Raw genomic sequence first — 21,745 nt, 5'->3', positions numbered from 1 at the left:
CTGCACTGTGGGCGCAATGCTCTGGGCGGCGGGGCTGCGAGCTCCTGGGGCAGCGCGCTCCTGGGGCAGCGCAGTTGCAGAGCCTGGCCTGACCCGGCGCTCTGTGCTGTGCAGTGTGTGGCTGGCTCCAGCTGGGCAGCCTGGCTGTAGTGCTGCCAGCCACCAGTGCTCCAGGCAGCGCAGTAAGAGGGCAGGGGAGTTGGGGGCATGGTCAGCGGCTAGGGGTGTAGACAGGAATTGGGGTGGTCAGAAGGCAGGGAACAGGAGGGTTGAATGGAGGCAAGGGTCCCTGGGGGCAGTCAGGAAGGGCGGGGAGAGGAGGGTTGGATGGGGTGGCAGGGGGCAGTCAGGAATGAGAGGAGGGGTTAGATGGGGTGGCAGGGGGCAGTCAGGAATGAGAGGAGGGGTTAAATGGGGCAGCAGGGGGCAGTCAGGAACGAGAGGAGGGGTTAGATGGGGCAGCAGGGGGCAGTCAGGGGTGGGGGTTCCGGGAGCAGTCAGGGGACTGAGAGCGGGGGGGTGGTGGGTGGGGAAGGGATCCCGGGGGAGCCGTCGAGGGCGAGAAGCGGGGGGGGGGAGGGGGGTCAGATAGAGGGCGGGGGCCGGAGCACGCCTGGCTGTTTGGGGAGGCACAGCCTCCCCTAACCGGCCCTCCATAAAATTTCTGAAACCCGATGCAGCCCTCAGGCCAAAAATTTGCCCGCCCCGATCTACAGATTATTAGTGCCACAGCATGAAATGTGCAAAGCATTGTATAATAGAAGCATCGCTGTCAGAAACAGCAAAATGGGATTGAATTGTCCTGGGAAGGTGGTAATTTCCTGCTTTGCCAATGGAATGAAACAAAGCAAAACTCTCATGTCACCCTGTTAAAAATTAAAACAAAACAAACAAGCAATACTATTAATGAGATTTACTGAAAGAAAAAGTACCAGAAACAGACTATGACTGCAAAAGGTTCAGTTATCATGATTCAGAAAGAACATGCCACCAGGATACAATTTTACCATCCAAAACCAAAGGCCTCTGTACATTTCATGCTTAGAAGATGTGATTCATAACAACTGACAAAATATAAAAGGGGTTTTCCCTCACAATATATTTGCAGTTATTATACACATTGGACTAAGTCTTAGTCACATAGCCTTCAGTTGTTTCTTTTGAGTCAACTCTAGACCCTTGTGTAGATCTAGCTAATGGTATTTTATCTTCTTTTACATGAAGGGAGCCTTAACAAATAAAATTTGACCCTGATCTCACTGAAGCCAATGGCTAATTTGCTACTGACTTTAAGGGGGGGCAAAAGCAGGCCCTAAAACACAAGAGGTATACAGTTAGATTAAAAATAACAAACAGCACAAGAAAAATTCTTCTCAGATACACAGGACTAGTTGTTCAGTGGGAGTCAATCAGCATGACTCTACCAGCTGAGGATCTGCCGCACGGTTTTTAATATAATAGAGAGATAACACTCCCAGCTAAATATTATTTATAAAGCTTCATAGAGGAAAAGCATTCACACTAAGTCTGGCTGATACTTTTTATGTCTCTTGATTATAGTATCTCTGCTGAACAAAAATAAATCAATTGTAGAAAGAAGTGATAGTTTTAATATACTTGGTGAAATGAATAGTATGCACTACTTGGACACATTTTTGGCCAGAATTAATGTTTGCGGTTTGATAGTCTAATCCTGCTTCCATCAAACACCTTAGAAGAAAAAGTAGCAGTTTCTCAAATACTTAAAACCAAATACATATTTAAACAGACCATATTTACATACAACAAAAATCATGTTGGTTTTACCCCATGAATGTCTGAATTACGTATAAGTAAACATATACAGTACCAATAAACTACTGATTGCTCTGCCTATTTCATTCTCTAATTATGTACTATGTACATGTAAAATAATAATCGATTTAAGCCTCTGATTAAAATACATCTTTAGTATCATTTGAAATGAATTATATTTTTCTAGTAAGATATGACAGAAAGGATCACAAAGTGAACAGTAATGGTAATAAATAATGTTACTATTATCAGTGGCAGTATTCTCTCTCTGTTTTGACAAAAGCAGTGATAAATCTATTTGTAATGGGATATTATTCCTTTCATGGCTAGGATTCATTTACTTCCCCTGTTCCTGCCCTGACAACACACACAGGCATGTTCTAGCTAATTTATCTGGATAAAAACTTTTCAGAAATTAAAACACATATTGAGTGTAATCCTATGAAACGGGTTCCAGACTTTTGCACTCTGCAGGGAGACATAATGGTATGTATGTAAGTAAGTGATCACAATTTAGGTTCGTGAAATGTTTAAACAAAATTAACTTACCTTCTTGTAGGCACACAGGTTTATCGCTTGGTTTCCAGCTCAAGGAGCCATTAAAATGTCTCACACAAATCTTTTTTGAAGGACCCTTAAGCCTGTATCCTTCTTGACAGTGAAGCCGGACTACAGCGCTTTCAAAGAAAACACCTACACTGGGTGTCTTGTATCCGTGTTCAGGGACTCCAGGATCAGCACAAGCATGGAGGTCATCAAATCCTATGTCAACAAACATGTAAGTCAATTATGTTCATTTATTACTCAAATAATTGCAGTCTTCCTTTTTCTAAGATTCACCATGTTGACAGGCTCTGGAAAACAGCGACAGCCAGTGGAGGATAGTGACACAACAATCACCCACTGCAATCCCTGTAGCGTATGGGAACCCATAAGCCTCCTATTAATGCCGGTCAGTAAGCTCATCACTAGGGGCATTCTATGGCACCCATCTCCACTGGAAATGACCCACCCCCAATCTCCAGTAGGAAATTCCAGGTGCTGAGGTACTCTGCCCCTTCTCATACCTCCAGCCACACACTTATTGAACTAAAAGTAGAAACGATGTTAGCCTAGCCACTCAATATCTAATCAAAGTCAATAAAGACCTGACTCACATGTCTGCAGGGAACAAAGCAGGGTAACATATCTGTAGCTCATTACAGGAGCTGGGGGACCAGAGTGATTTGGAAGAGCCAAAAGAAAGCAGGGAGGAAGAAACAGAAAAAGAGAAAGGGGGGAGAATGGGAAGGGAGAGTGAAAAGGAAAGTGTAGAGGGCATGAAGTCTAGCTGCGATCCAAGGAATCAGGTGCCAATCTAGGAGCTGAGCTGGCTGGGGGCAGGATGGGCATTTTGGGGAGTGTCAGTACATAGGGAAAAGTGACTTTCTATGTTGGGTAAATGAGATGTCACAATGAAGCTGACTTGTGGGTCAATTCACATATTGGTAAAACCCTGGTGGAGGACCACTAGCAGGAGTTACCACCAGGAGGAACTATGTTAAGACACTTGCTTTTAGAGAACTAACTAATCAACAAACAGACAGCCAGGAATCACAAAATGAGTGTCCAGCACTTTTTCAAGCTCACTACAATGTATACAGTGTCTTACACAAAATGTTGCTTTTTTTTGTGCTGAAAAACAACTAAGGTTTAATGTTGTACCGAATATGAATATGCATATGAAAAAGCAAACAGCTCTGCAACAAGATCAGCAGGGGAGCAATCAGCCAATGGGAGGGATGCCTGGAAAAATTTGAAAACCATCAAACTATAGATTTAATGTTTTGATTTTAAAAGAAAAGTATCATAGGGCCTCAGTAATTTCCTGCACGGTAAGCCTCAAGTGCCTCCACTGTACAGTCAGTCCAGGCTCCATGGCTGCTCTGGACTCCACCAGCTGATAACACCCCCAGGAGCCACTTCCCTACTCCCAACAGACCCCATCTGCCAGGGGCTGCAACAGGAATTATGTAGGAACTGGCTCTACTAGATCTACACCCTGCGGGGTTCTCCTATGCCATAAAGAACCCCAGCTGGAGGGATGCAGCCAGTCCCCACTTCTTTTGCATTGCTGGAGAAGCACAAGGGGAGCAGAACAGGCCACAGACTCTCACCCTACATATTCCCACCCCCCATTACATGAAGCTCATCCTGAGCATCAAAGAGTCACAGGAGCTTAAGTCTCATCTGTGATGATACTGTGAAACAAATCCATGGCTGGCTCCCTTCCCCCAACTACACACAGTACAGACATCATATAACTCAGAACCTAGTGCACAAAATACAGTACACATGCCTCCACCACTTTAACAAATGCGACCATTGTGCAGTCATGGATTCATTACACTGGCGGGGTTATATACCTCATACAAGTCTTAGTTATGGAGAGGGGGTTAAACTCATTACGTGAGATTCAAAAAGAGAGCTCCTTATGTTGCCAGCCACAGAAGCAAAACCCTCCAACTGAGCCCAGTCGTGGTCTCTCTCAGCAAAGGATGAGGGGCTTGGAAGCTATCTTGGACAATACAGAGGGGAAGAAGGTGGTCTTGTCTCTCTTTGGACCCTGACCAGAAAAGTCATGCCATTTTCACAGGCGTGTCAGCCTCCTGCGCATAGAACCAACCTACTGAAGGGCAGGGGAGGGTAAAAACAACCTCTAAACAAATATCCCAGTCCGCACGCAGGAACAGCAGATCTGCTCAGGGAGAAGGAGCTCATTTAACCCTAGACTGGTTGGTGACACATTGCCTCTGTGAAGGCAGAACTGGCCAAATACAATTGGATACTCAAAGAATCTGCCCTTACACTCCATCCAAACCCAAGGATATCTTGAATTTTAGCATCATTTAAATGTGAATGGTAGTGTTGCAGAAGGTCTGCCATCTCCTGAAGGAGCTTCCTAACTGCACAAGGGAGAGAGGTGCACACTGCCTGGTTCAGAAATCATGCGACCAAGGATACAATGGTGCCCAGATCATATGCAACTTATAGAGGAAAAAGCAATTTAAGCATATTCCTGAACTGGTTAAAGCCAAGTATACAAAGTTACAGCTGCCCTGGCCTCTTATCATGAAACTCTGGAGTACATGGGGCAGGAATGTTTTCTTCTTCTGCAGTCTAATTATGTACTCTGTCTGCTGCCGCCTTTCCAATGACCTCTTGCAACTCAAGGTTCTCACTCCTCTCAAGGAACTTTTGGCAAAATGTTGATCTCTTAATCTATGTCCACACCTCAGACACAATTTGTGTGTGGAGACAATGTGCGCACACTGCAATTTCCAGGAAGGAACTGGAAGAGCAAGGAGAAAGTGGAATTATATTCCCTGAAACTTTCCCAAACCCCTGCTTCGAAGTGTTTCCCACAAGCTACACAGTAATATAGGCAGCCTCCCCACCCAGAGCATTGTGCTGGCAGCGCAGTGAGTTCCGGCTGTGGTGGATGGGCCAGGGTACAGACCCCCGGGCCAGGAGCTCAGGAGCCGGGCAGAACGGTCCCGTGGGCCGGATGTGGCCTGCGCCGTAGTTTGCCACCTCTGATTTAAGTGGTTCCAAGTAATAACAGACAGAACGAAGTAAGTTACCATGCAAAATAAAATAAAACACACAAGTCTAAGCCTAATACAGTAGGAAACTAAATGCAGGTAAATCTCACCCTCAGAGATGTTCCAATAAGCTTCTTTGACACACTAGACTCCTTCCTATTCTGGGTCCAGCAATCGCTCACTTCCCCGCCCCACCCCCACCCCCCGTAGTTACTGTCCTTTGTTCCAGTTTCTTTCAGGCATCTCTTTGGGGTGGAGAGGCCATCTTTTGAGCCAGCTGAAGACAAAATGGAGGGGTTTACCAGGGCCTTTTATATTCTCTCTCTTGTGCAACATCCCAGCCACAAAATGGGGTCTCTAGCCACCTGGGCAAGTCACATGTCTATGAACGATTCACCTTTTTGCAGGCCAACACCATTCTTTATGTTAGTTTGAACGTTCCCAGGAAAGCTCAGATGTGAAATTGCATCTCCCAAAGTCCATTGTCAGTTAAGTACTCCCAATTACTTGAATAACCTCTTCACACTATGTTGACCAAATCTGTCTTATATGCTTCCTACAGCAAACACTTGAAATACAAGCGTAGAGCCAACGCTCATAACCTCAGATATAAAAATGATACCTGCATACAAATAGGATGAATATATTCAGTAGATCATAACTTTTGCAAAGATATGTTACACGGCATATCTAGCATAAAACATATTCTAGTTATGTCATATTTACACTCATAAGCATATTTCTATAAAGCATTATGGGGAGCAACATCATACCACCATTATAGGGGAAAAAATTGCGATGTCCAATTCTTATGTTATGATTGTAAGATGCAGAGCCAGATTCTGATCTCAATTACACCAGGGTATCTCCACCAGTTTTTTGGGAAATCCAAAGTGTAAACAGTAAAGTTGCACCATCTATAACGATGTTAAATGTTGTTACTATTCTGATTTAAACCCACAGAAGTAAAGACTGCAGAATTAAGGATGAAATGCTAGCCACCCTTCACCCTCAGGATCAATACTCCATCCTTAATCCATCTTGTTAGGTCTATGTATTGTTGCACCTCTAGGACCTATTTTGTAGAGTTATCTGTAATAATAGGACTGTCAAGCAATTAAAAAAATTAATCACGATTAATCATGCTGTTAAACAATAACAGAATGCCATTTATTTAAATTTTTGGATGTTTTCTACATTTTCAAATATATTGATTTCAATTACAACACAGAACACAAACTGTACAGTGCTCACTTTATACTTATTTTTATTACAAATATCTGCACTGTAAAAAACAAGAAATAGTATTTTTCAATTCACCTAATACAAGTACTGTAGTGTAATCTCTATCATAAAAGTTGAATTTACAAATGTAGATCTGTGAACCAAAAAATAACTACATTAAAAAATAAATCAATGTAAAACTTCAGAGCCTACAAGTCCACTCAGTCCAACTTCAGCCAATCACTCAGACAAACAAGTTTGGTTACAATTTGCAGGATATAATGCTCCCCGCTTCTTGTTTACATCATCTGAAAGTGAGAACAGGCATTTGTATGGCACTATTACAACAGACATTGCAAGATATTTACGTGCCAGATGTGCTAAAGATTCATATGTCCCTTGATGCTTCAACCACCATTCCATGGGACACGTGTCCATGCTGCTGACGGGTTCTGCTTGATAATGATCAAAAGCAGAGCCGATCGATGCATGTTTGTTTTCATCATCTGAGTCAGATACCACCAGTAGAAGGCTGATTTTCTTTTTTGGTGGTTCAGGTTCTGTAGTTTCCGCATCTGCGTGTTGCTCTTTTAAAGACTTCTGAAAGCATGCTCCAGGCCTCGTCCCTCTCAGGTTTTGGACAGCACTTCAGATTCTTAAACCTTGGAACCAGTGCTGTAGCTATTTTCAGAAATCTCACATTGGTACCTTCTTTGTGTTTTGTCAAATCTTCTGTGAAAGTGTTCTTAAAACGAACATGTGCTGGGTCATCATCCGAGATGGCTATAATATGAAATATATGGCAGAATGCGGGTAAAACAGAGTAGGAGACATACAATTCTCCCCCAAGGAGTTCAGTCACAAATTTAATTAACACATGTTTTTTTTAACGAGCATCATCAGCATGAAAGCATGTCCTCTGCAATGGTGGCCGAAGCACGAAGGGGCATATGAATGTCTAGCATATCTGGCACATAAACACCTTGCAATGCCAGCTACAAAAGTGCCATGCAAATGCCTGTTCTCACTTTCAAGTGACATTGTAAATAAGAAACAGGCAGCATTATCTTCCATAAATGTAAACAAACTTGCTTGTCTTAGCGATTGCTGAAAATGAAGTAGGACTGTGTGGACTTGTAGGCTCTAAAGTTTTACCTCGTTTTGTTTTCGAGTGCAGTTATGTAACAAACAAAAAATCTACATTTGTAACTTACTCTTTCATGAAAAATAGATTGCACTACAGTACTTGTATGAGGTGAATTGAAAAGTACTATTTCTTTTGTTTATCATTTTTACAGTGCAAATATTTAATAAAAAATATAAAGCGAGCACTGTACACTTCATATTCTGTGTTGTAATAGAAATCAATATGTTTGAAAATGTAGAAAACAAAAATATTTGATTATAATTGAAATTACTCATGATTAATTTTTTAATTGTGATTAATTTTTTGAGTTAATCAGGTGAGTTAACTGCAATTAATTGACAGCCCTGTAACAACACATTCTGCTGTAGCTCAGGGGTAAGGAAGTTACTTGGCAGCAATAAGATGTGTCCCTGATGCAGAAGAGGTTTTTGCAATAGGCTGCATTTTACTACTGTACCAAACTGTGATCATAGAGATATAGCAGTTCTCCCAACATGGATAAGACAGCATGATTGAAAGAGCATTTTATTCAGGTTCATTCTATCTAAATTACTTTTGTATTGTCAGGGTAAAAATATGATGAAAAAAATAAATCAGAAGACTAAAAAAGGCAGCTCTGTTTTGGGTAGATAATGAGCCATTATAATCCATTTGAAATGACTGTGCTACTGAAATTCTACATTTTAAATTGTCTGTTATACAATGATTCATCTTGTTCATGATGAAAAGCCTGAAAAAGCAGAAGTCAATTATCTCACAGAGGTCTGGAGGTTTCCAAACTAAGTTCAATTTTGAACCAGAATTTTAGCTACCCTCAAAATTACTCACCTTCTGGAAATCCCTCTGCCAGACATTGTTAGGACATCTCAGGATAGGATTTGCTCCATGTTTTAAAGCTTTTTATAGGGACAACCCTAATAAAACACTCCTTAACATAGACATCTCCATTCACAGGCAATTGCTTCCTAATGCAGACTTTATGAGGCCTGTAAAAATGGCAGATTACTCCTTGATAAAAATAAATGTAGCACACGTCCCCACTGGAGTAAACTATTAGTATATCCTGGGACATTTAATCTAGGATTGTCAACAGCCCCTTATCACAAGGGACGTCCCTTATCACAATAATATTGTTAGGGCTGTCGATTAATCATGGTTAACTCATGTGATTAACTCAAAAAAAGTAATCATGATTAATCGCAGTTTTAATCGCACTGTTAAACAACAGAATACCAATTGAAATTTATTAAATATTTTCATATATATTGTGTTTGGTGTTGTAATTGAAATCAAAGTGTATATTATTTTAGATTACATATATTTGCACTGTAAAATGATAAACAAAAGAAATAGTATTTTTTCAATTCACCTCATACAAGTACTGTAGCGCAATCTCTTGGTTGTGAAAATGCAATTTACAAATGTCAAATTTTTTTTGTTACATAACTGAGCTCAAAAACAAAACAATGTGAAACTTCAGAGCCTACAAGTCCTCTCAGTCCTATTTCTTGTTCAGCCGATTGCTAAGACAAACAAGGTTGTTTACATTTACAGGAGATAATGCTGCCCTCTTCTTATTTACAATGCCACCAGAAAGTGAGAACAGGCATTGGCATGGCACTTGCGTAGCCGGCACTGCAAGGTATTTACATGCCAGATATGCTAAACATTTGTATGCCCTTGGATGCTTTGGCTACAATTCCAGAGGACATGCTTCTATACATACTGATGACGCTCATTAAAAAAAGAATGCATTAACAACATTTGTGACAATATGGGGAGGCAGGCTGAGGTGGGGATGCTAAGAAAACAGTGCCTTATTTTTGAAATATAATGTTGGCAACCCTAATTTTATCTCAACTGCTGGGAACATTCCAGGTAGCACCCAAGTACTCGCGTAAGTTAGGGAGCAAAATGAAGAATAAATCAATGATCAAAGAAAATTATTTTCAACATGGCTGAATTTTAGATAAGACCTAAAATGTCAGATGTCTAAAGAATGTTTCCTCACACTTCATTTCATCCTTCTTTTCTGAATGTTCCTTTCTGCAGTCACCCTTCCTCATCTGGTTTCTTCCATCTTCTCCCCTCCCATATTCCACAGCTCTAAATTAGAGTCCATCCATCCCCGATCCCAGGAACTCAAGTTTTCTAGATCATGCTACTGGTGATCCGATTTCTAATCTGCAGATGGCAGATTCCTTCCCTTCCAAACTGCTGTGTAATATTACATCGTTAAACATCTGATGCATGTCATCCCAAAGGTGGCTGCATTTCAGTGCTGGATGAAGCAATCCCTTGTCAAAGCTTGTATTTCAAATTTGTTATGATTTTAGAAGGATGGAGGGGTGCTATGTAAATGTACGGTATTGTTAACATTATAACGTATTTGCAGTGTTTCTCTTTGGCTGTAACATTAGGTTGAAATGTGGGTTTCCCTCAACCCAGTATGTTAATCTTTGGGCTTACCAAATTGGCTGGTCTTTTCTGTCTTTCTACAGTGTCAGGAAGTAGAGACTTTGTGGCTTACAGTGGGACTGGATCCCCAGCTCACACTTCTGAAAAGCAATCTGTGTGTGCTGCAGCATTACCTTAAGTCAAAAGACAAGAGGCCACAAGTGCAAACATGCTGAGGGCTCGTTTGTCTCTTGCAAAGAAAAAAAAGTCATTTCTGTCCCTTTAACAATCAGTACCCTAAATGCCTCTGTTTTACCACACAGAGTTCTGTGCCTCAGGCTATTTATGCTTCTTCATAATCAGTGACGTTAATTGAATCATCTGCTTAACACTACAGAAAAAGAAGGATCTGCTTATAGCATCTTCCCTTGGAAGAAGTGAAATGAATTATAAACCTGTAATTTCATAAGTGAAATCCCTGCTAAAATTGTAGCCTCTCTCTAATCCCTTTAAATCACTATTATTTGGGCTTCCTCAAGGCATCAGCAGCTCTGTGAAACCCAGCCCTGTTTGAGACATGATTCCCAATCTCATCTGCTATTTTTCCAGAGTGCATCCCAGCTCACGACGTTGTTGAGGGCTCCTGCTTCTCACACTGTACAACCTTATCGAGAACAGCGTAACAAGCCACTGAAAAAAAGGCAGGTGTTCCAATTACTATGCAGAAGAAGCAGAATAGCAAACACACTCGGCGGGGTGTGTGTGTGTGAAAAGAGTTGGCTTAAACCACAAACGGATCCATGAAACCAAGGTTATTAAGCAACAATTTCCTTCACCTAACCCTACAGTGGGGTGGCAGAAAAATAAGGAACCACTGTGCACTGCAATCCACAGGCACCAAAACCTCCCAAGCACAACACAAAATGAAGACACAAGAACTGCAGATGTGAGGCAATAAGCCACGAGAGAATGTCTGATCCTTAAATGGACTGGGGATATATTAATCATTATTAGGGCTGTCAATTAATTGCAGTTAACTCACATGATTAACTTAAAAAAAATAGTGATTAAAAAAATTAATCACACTGTTAAACAATAGAATACCAACTGAAATTTATTAAATATTTTGGATGTTTTTCTACATTTTCAAATATATCGATTTCAATTACAACACAGAATTCAAAGTGTACAGTGCTCACTTTAGTATTTTTTATTACATATATTTGCACTGTAAAAATGATAAAAGAAATAGTATTTTTCAATTCACCTCATTGAAGTACTGTAGTGTGATTTCTTTGTCATGAAAGTGAAACTTACAAATGTAGGGGTTTTTGTTACATTACTATACTCAAAAACAAAACCATGTAAAACTTGAGCACCTACAAGTCCACTCAGTCCTACTTCTTGTTCAGCCAATCGCTAAGAAAAACAAGTTTGTTTACATTTACGGGAGATACTGCTGCCCACTTCTTAATTACGTCACCTGAAAGTGAAAACAGGCATTTGAATGGCACTGTTGTAGCTGGCCTTGCAAGATATTTACATGTTCCCTTAAATGGTCTGTGATCAGTTTACCTGAGAGATTGCCTCTCTTCCCAGGCCACACTGCCACAGCTGCAATCAACAGGGACACCCAAACTGGATTCTCCCCTCATTACAAAAGAGATGGGGCAGCTGGCAGGATGTTCTCTGAGAGAGCTTTCTCGGACACAGAGCAGTCTTACCCACAATCTGACAGACTCTGTGCTGTTCAGAAGGATGAAGTCTCGGGGAAGAAGATCATCAAGCTGGAACAGAGGGAAATGATCCCATAGTTGGGACCCTCCTTCCCAGGTGGATAAAAATAAATTATTTAAAAAAAAATTAAATTAAATTTAAAAAAATGTTTTTATTTAAATCAGATTTTTTTATAAAATGCTTTTTGAGGAAAAAAGCCTTTCTAAAGATAGCCTTAATTAAGATACATTATAGCTTAAAGATATCTCATCATAGAATAGGAATTATAAATTCTAATTCTATAGTAGGAGACAATATATTCATGTGATGTTTAAGAAAAGTTTTGTAAATGAGTTCCAATAGCTCATGGATTAGGGACCCAATCTTATGGGGTTCCAGAGGCTTCTGTATAGATTATTTCAGTTAATCTTTCTATCTATCCAATGGGTGCTCAGTCTAGAAGATACCATCAGATGCGCTTAGTTTTGCAGTTCTCAAATTGTGGATTTGTGTCTCCAGAGGTAACATGCTTGTTAACAGCAAAAATGTTTTTAAATAAATAATATATAGGAGGTGAGAAATAACAGCTCTCAACTCTATTGTCCCTCTGCAAATTTGTGTACACAGAGTCAATCCCTTACCGCTCTCTAAAAAAAGTTTCAAGAAGTTCAATGAATAGAAGATTGTTGGGGGCGGAACAGATCTGGAAAAGGAGAAGTCTGGAGATAAATGTGAGAAGGGAGGGACGGGCAGTAGAAACAAAAAAGTGAAGCTGTTTGAGCAGCATATTCCAGAAGTCTTGAAGTCTTTCTGAGTGTAGCCTTCACTGATTTGAGATCTACCATACCATTCTCTCACCAGAAGGGAAAACCTATAATGGCAGCAGGCCGTAAAAGAGACCTAGTTTGGGTCTCATCTATCTCTGAGTTGTGAAGAATATGTATTAAGGTTATAACAACCAACAAGAATGCACTTTTATATAGAAATCCATGATTAAATTGAGTTTTCCTGACTTGTGATATAAATCATGACAGTGACTGTGAAATACTCAGGGAGATTAGAGAGGCTACAAATAAAATCAGAAAACCCAGTAATAATAGGGATTTCAATTATACCCATATTGGTAGGATACAGGTCACCTCAGGATGGGACACAGAGATAAAATTTCTACTGCACTGTTAATGACTGCTTCTTGGAGCAGCTTGTCCTGGAACCCATAAGGGGAAAGGCCATTTGTGATTTAATCCCAAGTGAAGAACAGGATCTGGTCACATCGATGAATATAACTGAACCGCTCAGTAACAGCGCTCATAATGTAATTACATTTAACATCCTTGTAGGGGGAAAATACCAAAGAAACCTGGCATTTAAATGGCATTTAACTTCAAAAATCAGAACTACACAAAAATGAGGAAGCTAGTTAAATGGAAATTAAAAGGAAGAGTTACAAGAGTGAAAAAAAGTGCAAATTGCATAGAAACTTTTTAAAACCCACCATAATAGAAACAAACTAAATTTATACCCCAAATAAAAAGAAAAAAAAACAGGAAAAAAGATCAAAAAATGGCAACATGGCTAAAGAGCAGAGTCAAAAGAAGCAGTTAGAGGCAAAAAAGCATCCTTTAAAAATTGGAACTCTAAACTTACTGAGGAGAATAGAAAGGAGCATAAACTCTGGCAAGTCCAGTGTAAAAATATAATTATGCAGAGCAACAAACAAAAGATTAAAAAAAATCAATTTTTGTCAGTACGCCAGAAGAAGGAAGCCTGCCAAACAATCAGTGGGGTCACTGGACAATTGAGGTGCTAAAGAAACACTCAAGGAAGACAAGGTAATTGCAGAGAAACTAAATGAATTCTTTGCATTAGTCTTCACTGCAGAGGATCTGAGAGCAATTCCCACACCTGAGGCATTCTTTTTAGGGGGCAAATCTGAGGAACTGATCCAGACTGAGGTGTCAGTAGAGGAGGTTTGTGAACAAACTGAAAAATTAAACAGTAATAAGTCACCAGGACCAGATGGTACTCACCCAACAGTTCTGAAGAAACTCAACTATGAAATCGCAGAACAATTAACTGCGGTATGTAACCTACAGCTTAAATCAGGCTCTGTACCAAGTGACTGGAAAATAGCTAATGTAATGCTGATTTTTAAAAAAGATTCCAGAGGTGATCCTGGCAATTACAGGCTGGTACGCCTAACTTCAGTACCAGGCAAATTAGCTGAAAGTACAATAAAGAATAGAATTATCAGACACACAGATGAACACGATATGTCAGGGAACAGTCAACACAGCTTTTGTAAAGGGAAATCATGTGTCGCTAATCTATTAGAATTATTTTAGGGTGTCAACAAGCATTGGACCAGGGTCATCCAGTTAATATATGGTACTGAACTTTCAGAAAGCCTTTGAGAAAGGCTCTTAAGCAAAGTAAGCTGTCACGGGATAAGAGGGAAGGTCCTCTTATAGTTCAGTAACTGGCAAAAAAATAAGAAACAAAAGATAGGAATAAATGGTCAGTTTTCACACTGGAAAGAGGTAAATAGTGGGGTCCTCCAAGGACCCTTACTGGGCCTGTGCTGTTCAACATACTCATAAATGATTCAGAAAAGGGAGTGAACCGTGAGGTGGCAAACTTTGCAGATGATACAAATTTACTCAAGCTAGTTAAGTCCAAATCTGACTGTAAAGAGATACAAAGGGATCTCACCAAACTGGGTAACTAGGAAACAAAATGGCAGATTAAATTCAATGTTAATAAGTGCAAAGTAACGCATATTGGAAAAAATAATTCTAACTATACAACGATGGGGTCTAAGTTAGCTGTTACCACTGAGACACTACCTCAAAATAGCATCCTAAAACCCCCATATTCACCACTGAGATATGGTATGTTTTGTACAAGGTATGCCTTGTGAAGTATCATTTGAGAAGTCAGGATTGCTGAACATTACTATCCTGTTGAATTGTGTGTGTTACCATTGCATCTGAAGTTATGAAGTATTACTCCGTGTGTGTGACTGAAATATGTTGGGAGAGTGGAAGATGTCCATAGCCAGTCTTTCAGTGGCAGCAAAGGAGCACCCAGTAAGACAGATTTACATCAGGACCAGCCAGACATGTGTTTATGGCCCATTAAAAGGGAATCAACTATCCCAATGGCCATCCCAGAGACTCCTATTAGGAAAGGGATAGATAATAAGAGAAAATATCATAATGCCACTATATATATCCACGGTATGCCTACACTTTGAATACTGCATGCAGCTCTAGTTGCTCCATTTCAGAAAAGGATATTAGAACTGGAAAAGGTACAGAGAAGGGCAACAAAAATGATTTTGAGTATGGAACAGTTTTCATATTAAAAAGATGTGAGAGATTAAAAAGAAGGGGACTGCTCAGCTTAGAAAAAAAGAGGTAAGAGAGATAGGATAGAGGTCTATAAAATCATGAATGCTGTGGAGAAAGCGAATAAGGATGTGTTATTTACCCCTTCACATAACAGAAGACCCAGAGGTCACCCAATGAAATGAATAGGTAGCAGGTTTAAGAACAAACATAAGGAGGTACTTCTTCACACAACGCACGGAACACTGTGGAACACACTGCCAGGGATGTTGTGAAGGTCAAAAGTATAACTGAGTTCAAAAAGAATTAGATAAGTTCACAGAGGATAGCTCCACCAATGGGTATTAGCCCAGATGATCAGGGACACAACCCCATTGTCTGGGTGTCCTTAAACCTCTAACTGCTAGAAGCTGGGACTGGACATCAGTAGATGGATTACTTGATAATTTCCCTGTTCTGTTCATTCCCTCTGCCACATCTGGCATTGGCCACCGTCAGAAGACGGGATACTGGGCTAGATGGACCCTGGGTCTGACACAGCACACTTAATCTTATGTTTTTATGACTCTGCAACTCTCTTCCCCACTTGGTTCAAAATAGCCCGAATCTGATGACCTTCCAGGCACTCTGCAACAGGCACCTGTTTGATAGGACATTTGTAAAGCATTAAGGGCATAGTTCCTACAATGACAAAGGGGTAGAAATAAGTCTCTGTAGATACTTGGCTGGTCGAATTCCAGTTGTAACGATTACATTAATGTTGCTGGGATGTTCCTATATTATTAATATGCTAGGGTGCTGAGAGCCTTGGATAGGCATCTATTTAATTATTTTAAATTTAAATAAAATATAAAGTAAAATAAATAGAGATATAGGATTATTCTGCTGACATCTGTCAGGCAGACCAGTTGGGTCTCATCACCACCAACTCAGAAGGAAAAAAGGCTGAGGGAGAGTCTGAAGGCAAGGGATGAGGTAGTATGGTAGTATTTAGATCTGCTATTCTTAAATTAAGTATAAAAGAAAATCATAGAATCATAGAATATCAGGGTTGGAAGGGACCCCAGAAGGTCATCTAGTCCAACCCCCTGCTCAAAGCAGGACCAATTCCCAGTTAAATCATCCCAGCCAGGGCTTTGTCAAGCCTGACCTTAAAAACCTCTAAGGAAGGAGATTCTACCACCTCCCTAGGTAACTCATTCCAGTGTTTCACCACCCTCTTAGTGAAAAAGTTTTTCCTAATATCCAATCTAAACCTCCCCCACTGCAACTTGAGACCATTACTCCTCGTTCTGTCATCTGCTACCATTGAGAACAGTCTAGAGCCATTCTCTTTGGAACCCCCTTTCAGGTAGTTGAAAGCAGCTATCAAATCCCCCCTCATTCTTCTCTTCTGCAGGCTAAACAATCCCAGCTCCCTCAGCCTCTCCTCATAACTCGTGTGTTCCAGTCCCCTAATCATTTTTGTTGCCCTTCACTGGACTCTCTCCAATTTATCCACATCCTTCTTGAAGTGTGGGGCCCAAAACTGGACACAGTACTCCAGATGAGGCCTCACCAATGTCGAATAGAGGGGAACGATCACGTCCCTCGATCTGCTCGCTATGCCCCTACTTATACATCCCAAAATGCCATTGGCCTTCTTGGCAACAAGGGCACACTGCTGACTCATATCCAGCTTCTCGTCCACTGTCACCCCTAGGTCCTTTTCCGCAGAACTGCTGCCTAGCCATTCGGTCCCTAGTCTGTAGCTGTGCATTGGGTTCTTCCGTCCTAAGTGCAGGACCCTGCACTTATCCTTATTGAACCTCATCAGATTCCTTTTGGCCCAATCTTCCAATTGGTCTAGGTCCTTCTGTATCCTATCCCTCCCCTCCAGCGTATCTACCACTCCTCCCAGTTTAGTATCATCCGCAAATTTGCTGAGAGTGCAATCCACACCATCCTCCAGATCATTTATGAAGATATTGAATAAAACCGGCCCCAGGACCGACCCTTGGGGCACTCCACTTGATACCGGCTGCCAACTAGACATGGATCCATTGATCACTACCCGTTGAGCCCGACAATCTAGCCAGCTTTCTACCCACCTTATAGTGCATTCATCCAGCCCATACTTCCTTAACTTGGTGACAAGAATACTATGGGAGACCGTGTCAAAAGCTTTGCTAAAGTCAAGAAACAATACATCCACTGCTTTCCCTTCATCCACAGAACCAGTAATCTCATCATAAAAGGCGATTAGATTAGTCAGGCATGACCTTCCCTTGGTGAATCCATGCTGGCTGTTCCTGATCACTTTCCTCTCATGCAAGATCCCACGTAGGGGTGAGTTTTAGACAGAAATCAAGCATGTGTGTACGCGAATGTGCACAGAGTTGAATGTTGGGTGACTATGTGGCTGTTTAAAGGGACCTCCTTCAGTGCAGCCTCCCATCCCCCTTTGTTCTAGTAAAAGACTAGAGTAGGGATCTGGGGGGTTTAGGGGCTCCAGTAAATCCTGTGGGCAGGTTATCCCATAACTGCCTAATGCAGGTTTCTTGCACTTTCCTCAGATGCATCTAGTGCTGCCCATATCAGAGACAGGATACAGGACTAGAGACCACTGGCTTAATCCAATGTGGCAGTTCCTAAAGGTTCGTAGGCAGAGAGAACCCTCAAGTATACTTACACAATCGAAGACCCGCACCTATGTGACAACAAGATAACTCTCTTAGGGTATGTCATAAATATAAAGGGAAAGGTAAACACCTTTAAAATCCCTCCTGGCCAGAGGAAAAACCCTTTCACCTGTAAAGGGTTAAGAAACTAGGATAATCTCGCTGGCACCTGACCAAAATGACCAATAAGGAGACAAGATACTTTCAAAAGCTGGAAGGGGGGGAGAAACAAAGTCTCTCTCTGTCTGTGTGATGCTTTTGCCAGGGACAGAACAGGAATGGAGTCTCAGAATTTAGTAAGTAATCTAGCTAGATATGCGTTAAATTCGGATTCCTTTAAATGGCTGAGAAAATAAGCTGTGCTGAATGGAATGTAGATTCCTGTTTTTGTGTCTTTTTGTAACTTAAGTTTTTGCCTAGAGGGATTCTCTATGTTTTGAATCTGATTACCCTGAAAGGTATTTACCATCCTGATTTTACAGAGGTGATTCTTTTTACTTTTTCTTCTCTTAAAATTCTTCTTTTAAGAATCTGAATGCTTTTTCATTGTTCTTAAGATCCAAGGGTCTGGGTCTGTGTTCACCTAGGCAAATTGGTGAGGATTTTTATCAAACCTTCCCCAGGAAAGGGGGAGTAAGGTTTGGGAGGATTTTGGGTTCAAACAGTTTTCAAGAAACATTTTAACCCTTCAAAAAGATTCCACAAAGGCTGAATGGGGCAGAAAGAAGGGTCTTTTCTCAAAAAACTACCCTCCATACTGAAGGACATTTGTGTATTTGAATCCATACGAATAATATGAAAAATTAAGGCCTGTATCTTCAATCAACTCTGCACAGGTGCAGGGGTCTACCCAAGCAAAATTTGTTGCAGGATCAGTTCCTAAATCTTGTTAATTTATCTGCTATTTATATTTTTGTCTGCATTTTGTGAAATCTGAGGGACAAAGTGACAGCTGGATCAGGAACTGTCAAATCCAAATATGCAGATTTCGAGTAGATTCACATACGTATCAGGTCCAGTTCAGACAATCATCATCAAATCTTTAATTTACGTATATGGCCAAAACAAAATTTTAAAAGATGCATTTGTTTCTTCCTGGAGCAGTATGTTTATTCTAATAAATATCTTAAAGAGCATCAGTCTGTCTCCCTAATCACAAATTCCTCCTACAATTAAAGTATATATATGCCTCTTTACAAATAAGCCATTTCATTTATAATGCCAGAGGCATTTGTTTCCAGCCTCTTTTTGTTTTTAAAGCTAACAAGTTTGACTGCATAATTTATTAATCCCTATGAAACGACAAATGTTACATGCTACTGTGTGATTCTCTGAACTTTGCATCAATTAAATAAAAGACAAAATTTAGAAAGTAAATCTGCCAGTAGTAGTTCTGACAGCATTTAGCTCACACCAACACAGCTTATGTTTCAGTTATAAAAACTCAGCATAGCTGTCAAAGGAGTATATTTTCCATCTTTTATGTCAGAGCTGGAATTTATACACAAACTCTCATGGGCTTAACAGGGAGTTTTCTACATTCTTGCTGTGAGAATATACCCTTAGGTATGCAACATGAAGTAAAATAAAGAAAATCAGAATGTTACTTCTTCTACGGTATTTTTTAAAAAATAGTTAATATTCATTTCAGTGTTGCTGTTGTGTTTAGCATACATTTTTCAGCTGTATGGAAAAAAAATAATTACTATTACCATTCAGGAGTTTAGATTTAAAAATTGCCAAAGCTGAAATCTGTGGGATTGATTTAACACACCATTCGCACAACTTTAAAAGTGAAATATTCCCTCCCATCAAAGAGTGCTTTCAAAGATGTGGGCCAGATCCTCAGCTGGTGTAAATTATCATAGCTCCATTGACATCAATGAAGTAACTTCCAGAACCTGAGTATCTACCCCTTGGTATAAGTATTCCTCTAAAAAGGATAAGATAAAGAAAAAGTACCAAATTGGACCAAGACCCCACCAAGTCCAGCATCCTGTCTGACAGTAGCCAGATTCTTCCAAGGAAGGTGCAAGCATCATCTCTGTAACAGACATTTATGGTCTAACCTGACAATAGGAGGACTTTCTTCTTAAAACCAGGCACTTAATGTCTGGCTTACATCTTGAAGCTGGAAGGTTAATACCTCAACACATTTTTATCCTATCCAATGTAACCACATATATTCTTAGTATCCATATAAATATAAAATATTTGAATCCTATTAAGCTACCTGCTTTGGTAATATCTTGTGGCAATGAGCTCCATAGGTTAACTATGCACTGCATTTGAAAAAGAGTTTCCTTTTTATTCGTTTTATATTTGTTGCCTTTTAATTTCATTGGGTGTCATTGCCCAGAGGAGAACTACGATCACAAACTTGACCTTCTTTAAAACAAGTCCCCTCTTAGTCTCTTCTCTAAGCTAAATAGCTCCTCATCTTTGTAATCACTCCTTATATCGAAGTCTTTCCAGGGCTCTAAATCATTTTCTTTGTTGTTGCTTGGTATTTTCCATTTCTGCTATATGCTTTATGAGATGGGGTACCAGAACTAAACACAGTATTTGAAATGATGGCATATCATCAATGTATATAATAAGCACTATCCTATTTTCAGATTATTCTCTATAACTTTAACACAAGCTAACTTTTTTTGCTTCTTTTATTATTGATGCACAATGAGCAAAAGCTTTTATTGAGCTGCTTAAAACACCCAGAGTTTTCTTTTCTTTTCCGGAGTGGATGTAGTTCATAATGCAACCATCATCTAGCCCAGCCATCTAGCTTTGTTAATAGAGTTCCTTAATGTCTTTTCTGAACTTGACTAACTTACTGGTAATAATTGTGTATTATATGTAAGTTTGACACCTGACTGTTCATCCCCTTTTCCATGTCACTGAAGGAATACATTAAACAATATTTTAGTCCTAATATGGATCTTTGGGGCACTCTTCTACTAACCTCCTTCCATGCTGAGAACTGACCATATATTCCTACGCTTCACTAATATTAACATCCAGCACAGGTTTCAGTTTGTGGTTTCCCTTAGCAAGTGTACATTCCTTGGAGACAAATGACAAGTTTGCTTGCTATTTTCAGAGAATGATACAAAAGAAGCAGAGATCTATTTGGGAGTAGATAACGTACAACCATCATCAAAATGAAATGGCTGTATTAGTGAAATTATACATTACAAATACTCTGTCATGTAATGAGTCATCTTATTCATGAAGAAAAGGCTGTAAAAATCAGAAGTAGGTTACGAAAACAAAATGCAGAAGTGGGTTTCTAACCCTTGTTTCTTCCTGTCCTTTAGAATCAAAATTGCTTCCAATACAGTTTCCACAATACGTAAGGGAAATGCCCCTAAAGCTTCTATACTCCTTCCAGATACAGTCTAGACAGCTTAGTAAAGACCTCAAACCTCTTAGGAAAGCACTCCATTCTAGGGAAGTCACTATTAAAATATTCTTATAAGCACCTCTCTAAAATCTGTGAACCTCTATTTTTGAACAAGGAGGCTGTCAAAGTGACAAATAATGACAGGTTTCAGAGTAGCAGCCGTGTTAGTCTGTATCCGCAATAAGAAAAGGAGGACTTGTGGCACCTTAGAGACTAACAAATTTATTTGAGCATAAGCTTTCGTAAGCTACAGCTCACTGCTCATGAAAGCTTATGCTCAAATAAATGTTAGTCTCTAAGGTGCCACAAGTCCTCCTTTTCTTAAAGTGACAAATAGTAACTCATCAATGACCCAGGAGTGAGACTATCAGGAAACTAGGTGGGTGAGATAGTACCTTTTATCCGACCAATTTCTGTTGGTGAGAGACAACTTTTTGAGCTTACCCAGAGTTTTTCTTCAGGTCAGGGAA

At 40.2% G+C, this 21,745-nt stretch overlaps 1 protein-coding gene across 4 annotated transcripts in view; it reads right to left on the bottom strand.

The window, feature by feature from the left end:
• SUSD4 (sushi domain containing 4) overlaps positions 1-21,745 on the bottom strand; it is a 197,286-nt gene that overhangs the window by 57,386 nt on the left and 118,155 nt on the right. For all 4 annotated transcript variants that reach the window (XM_073338777.1, XM_073338779.1, XM_073338775.1 and 1 more), the window contains exon 3: positions 2,344-2,556. In XM_073338777.1, the coding sequence (XP_073194878.1) occupies positions 2,344-2,556 (213 nt within the window). The remainder of the gene's footprint in view (positions 1-2,343; positions 2,557-21,745) is intronic.

The sequence above is a fragment of the Lepidochelys kempii genome, chromosome 3 (genome assembly GCF_965140265.1).
Source record: "Lepidochelys kempii isolate rLepKem1 chromosome 3, rLepKem1.hap2, whole genome shotgun sequence".
NCBI lineage: Eukaryota > Metazoa > Chordata > Testudines > Cheloniidae > Lepidochelys > Lepidochelys kempii.
The sequence above is the reverse complement of the archived record's forward strand: the minus strand, read 5'-3'. Positions and strand labels throughout refer to the sequence as shown.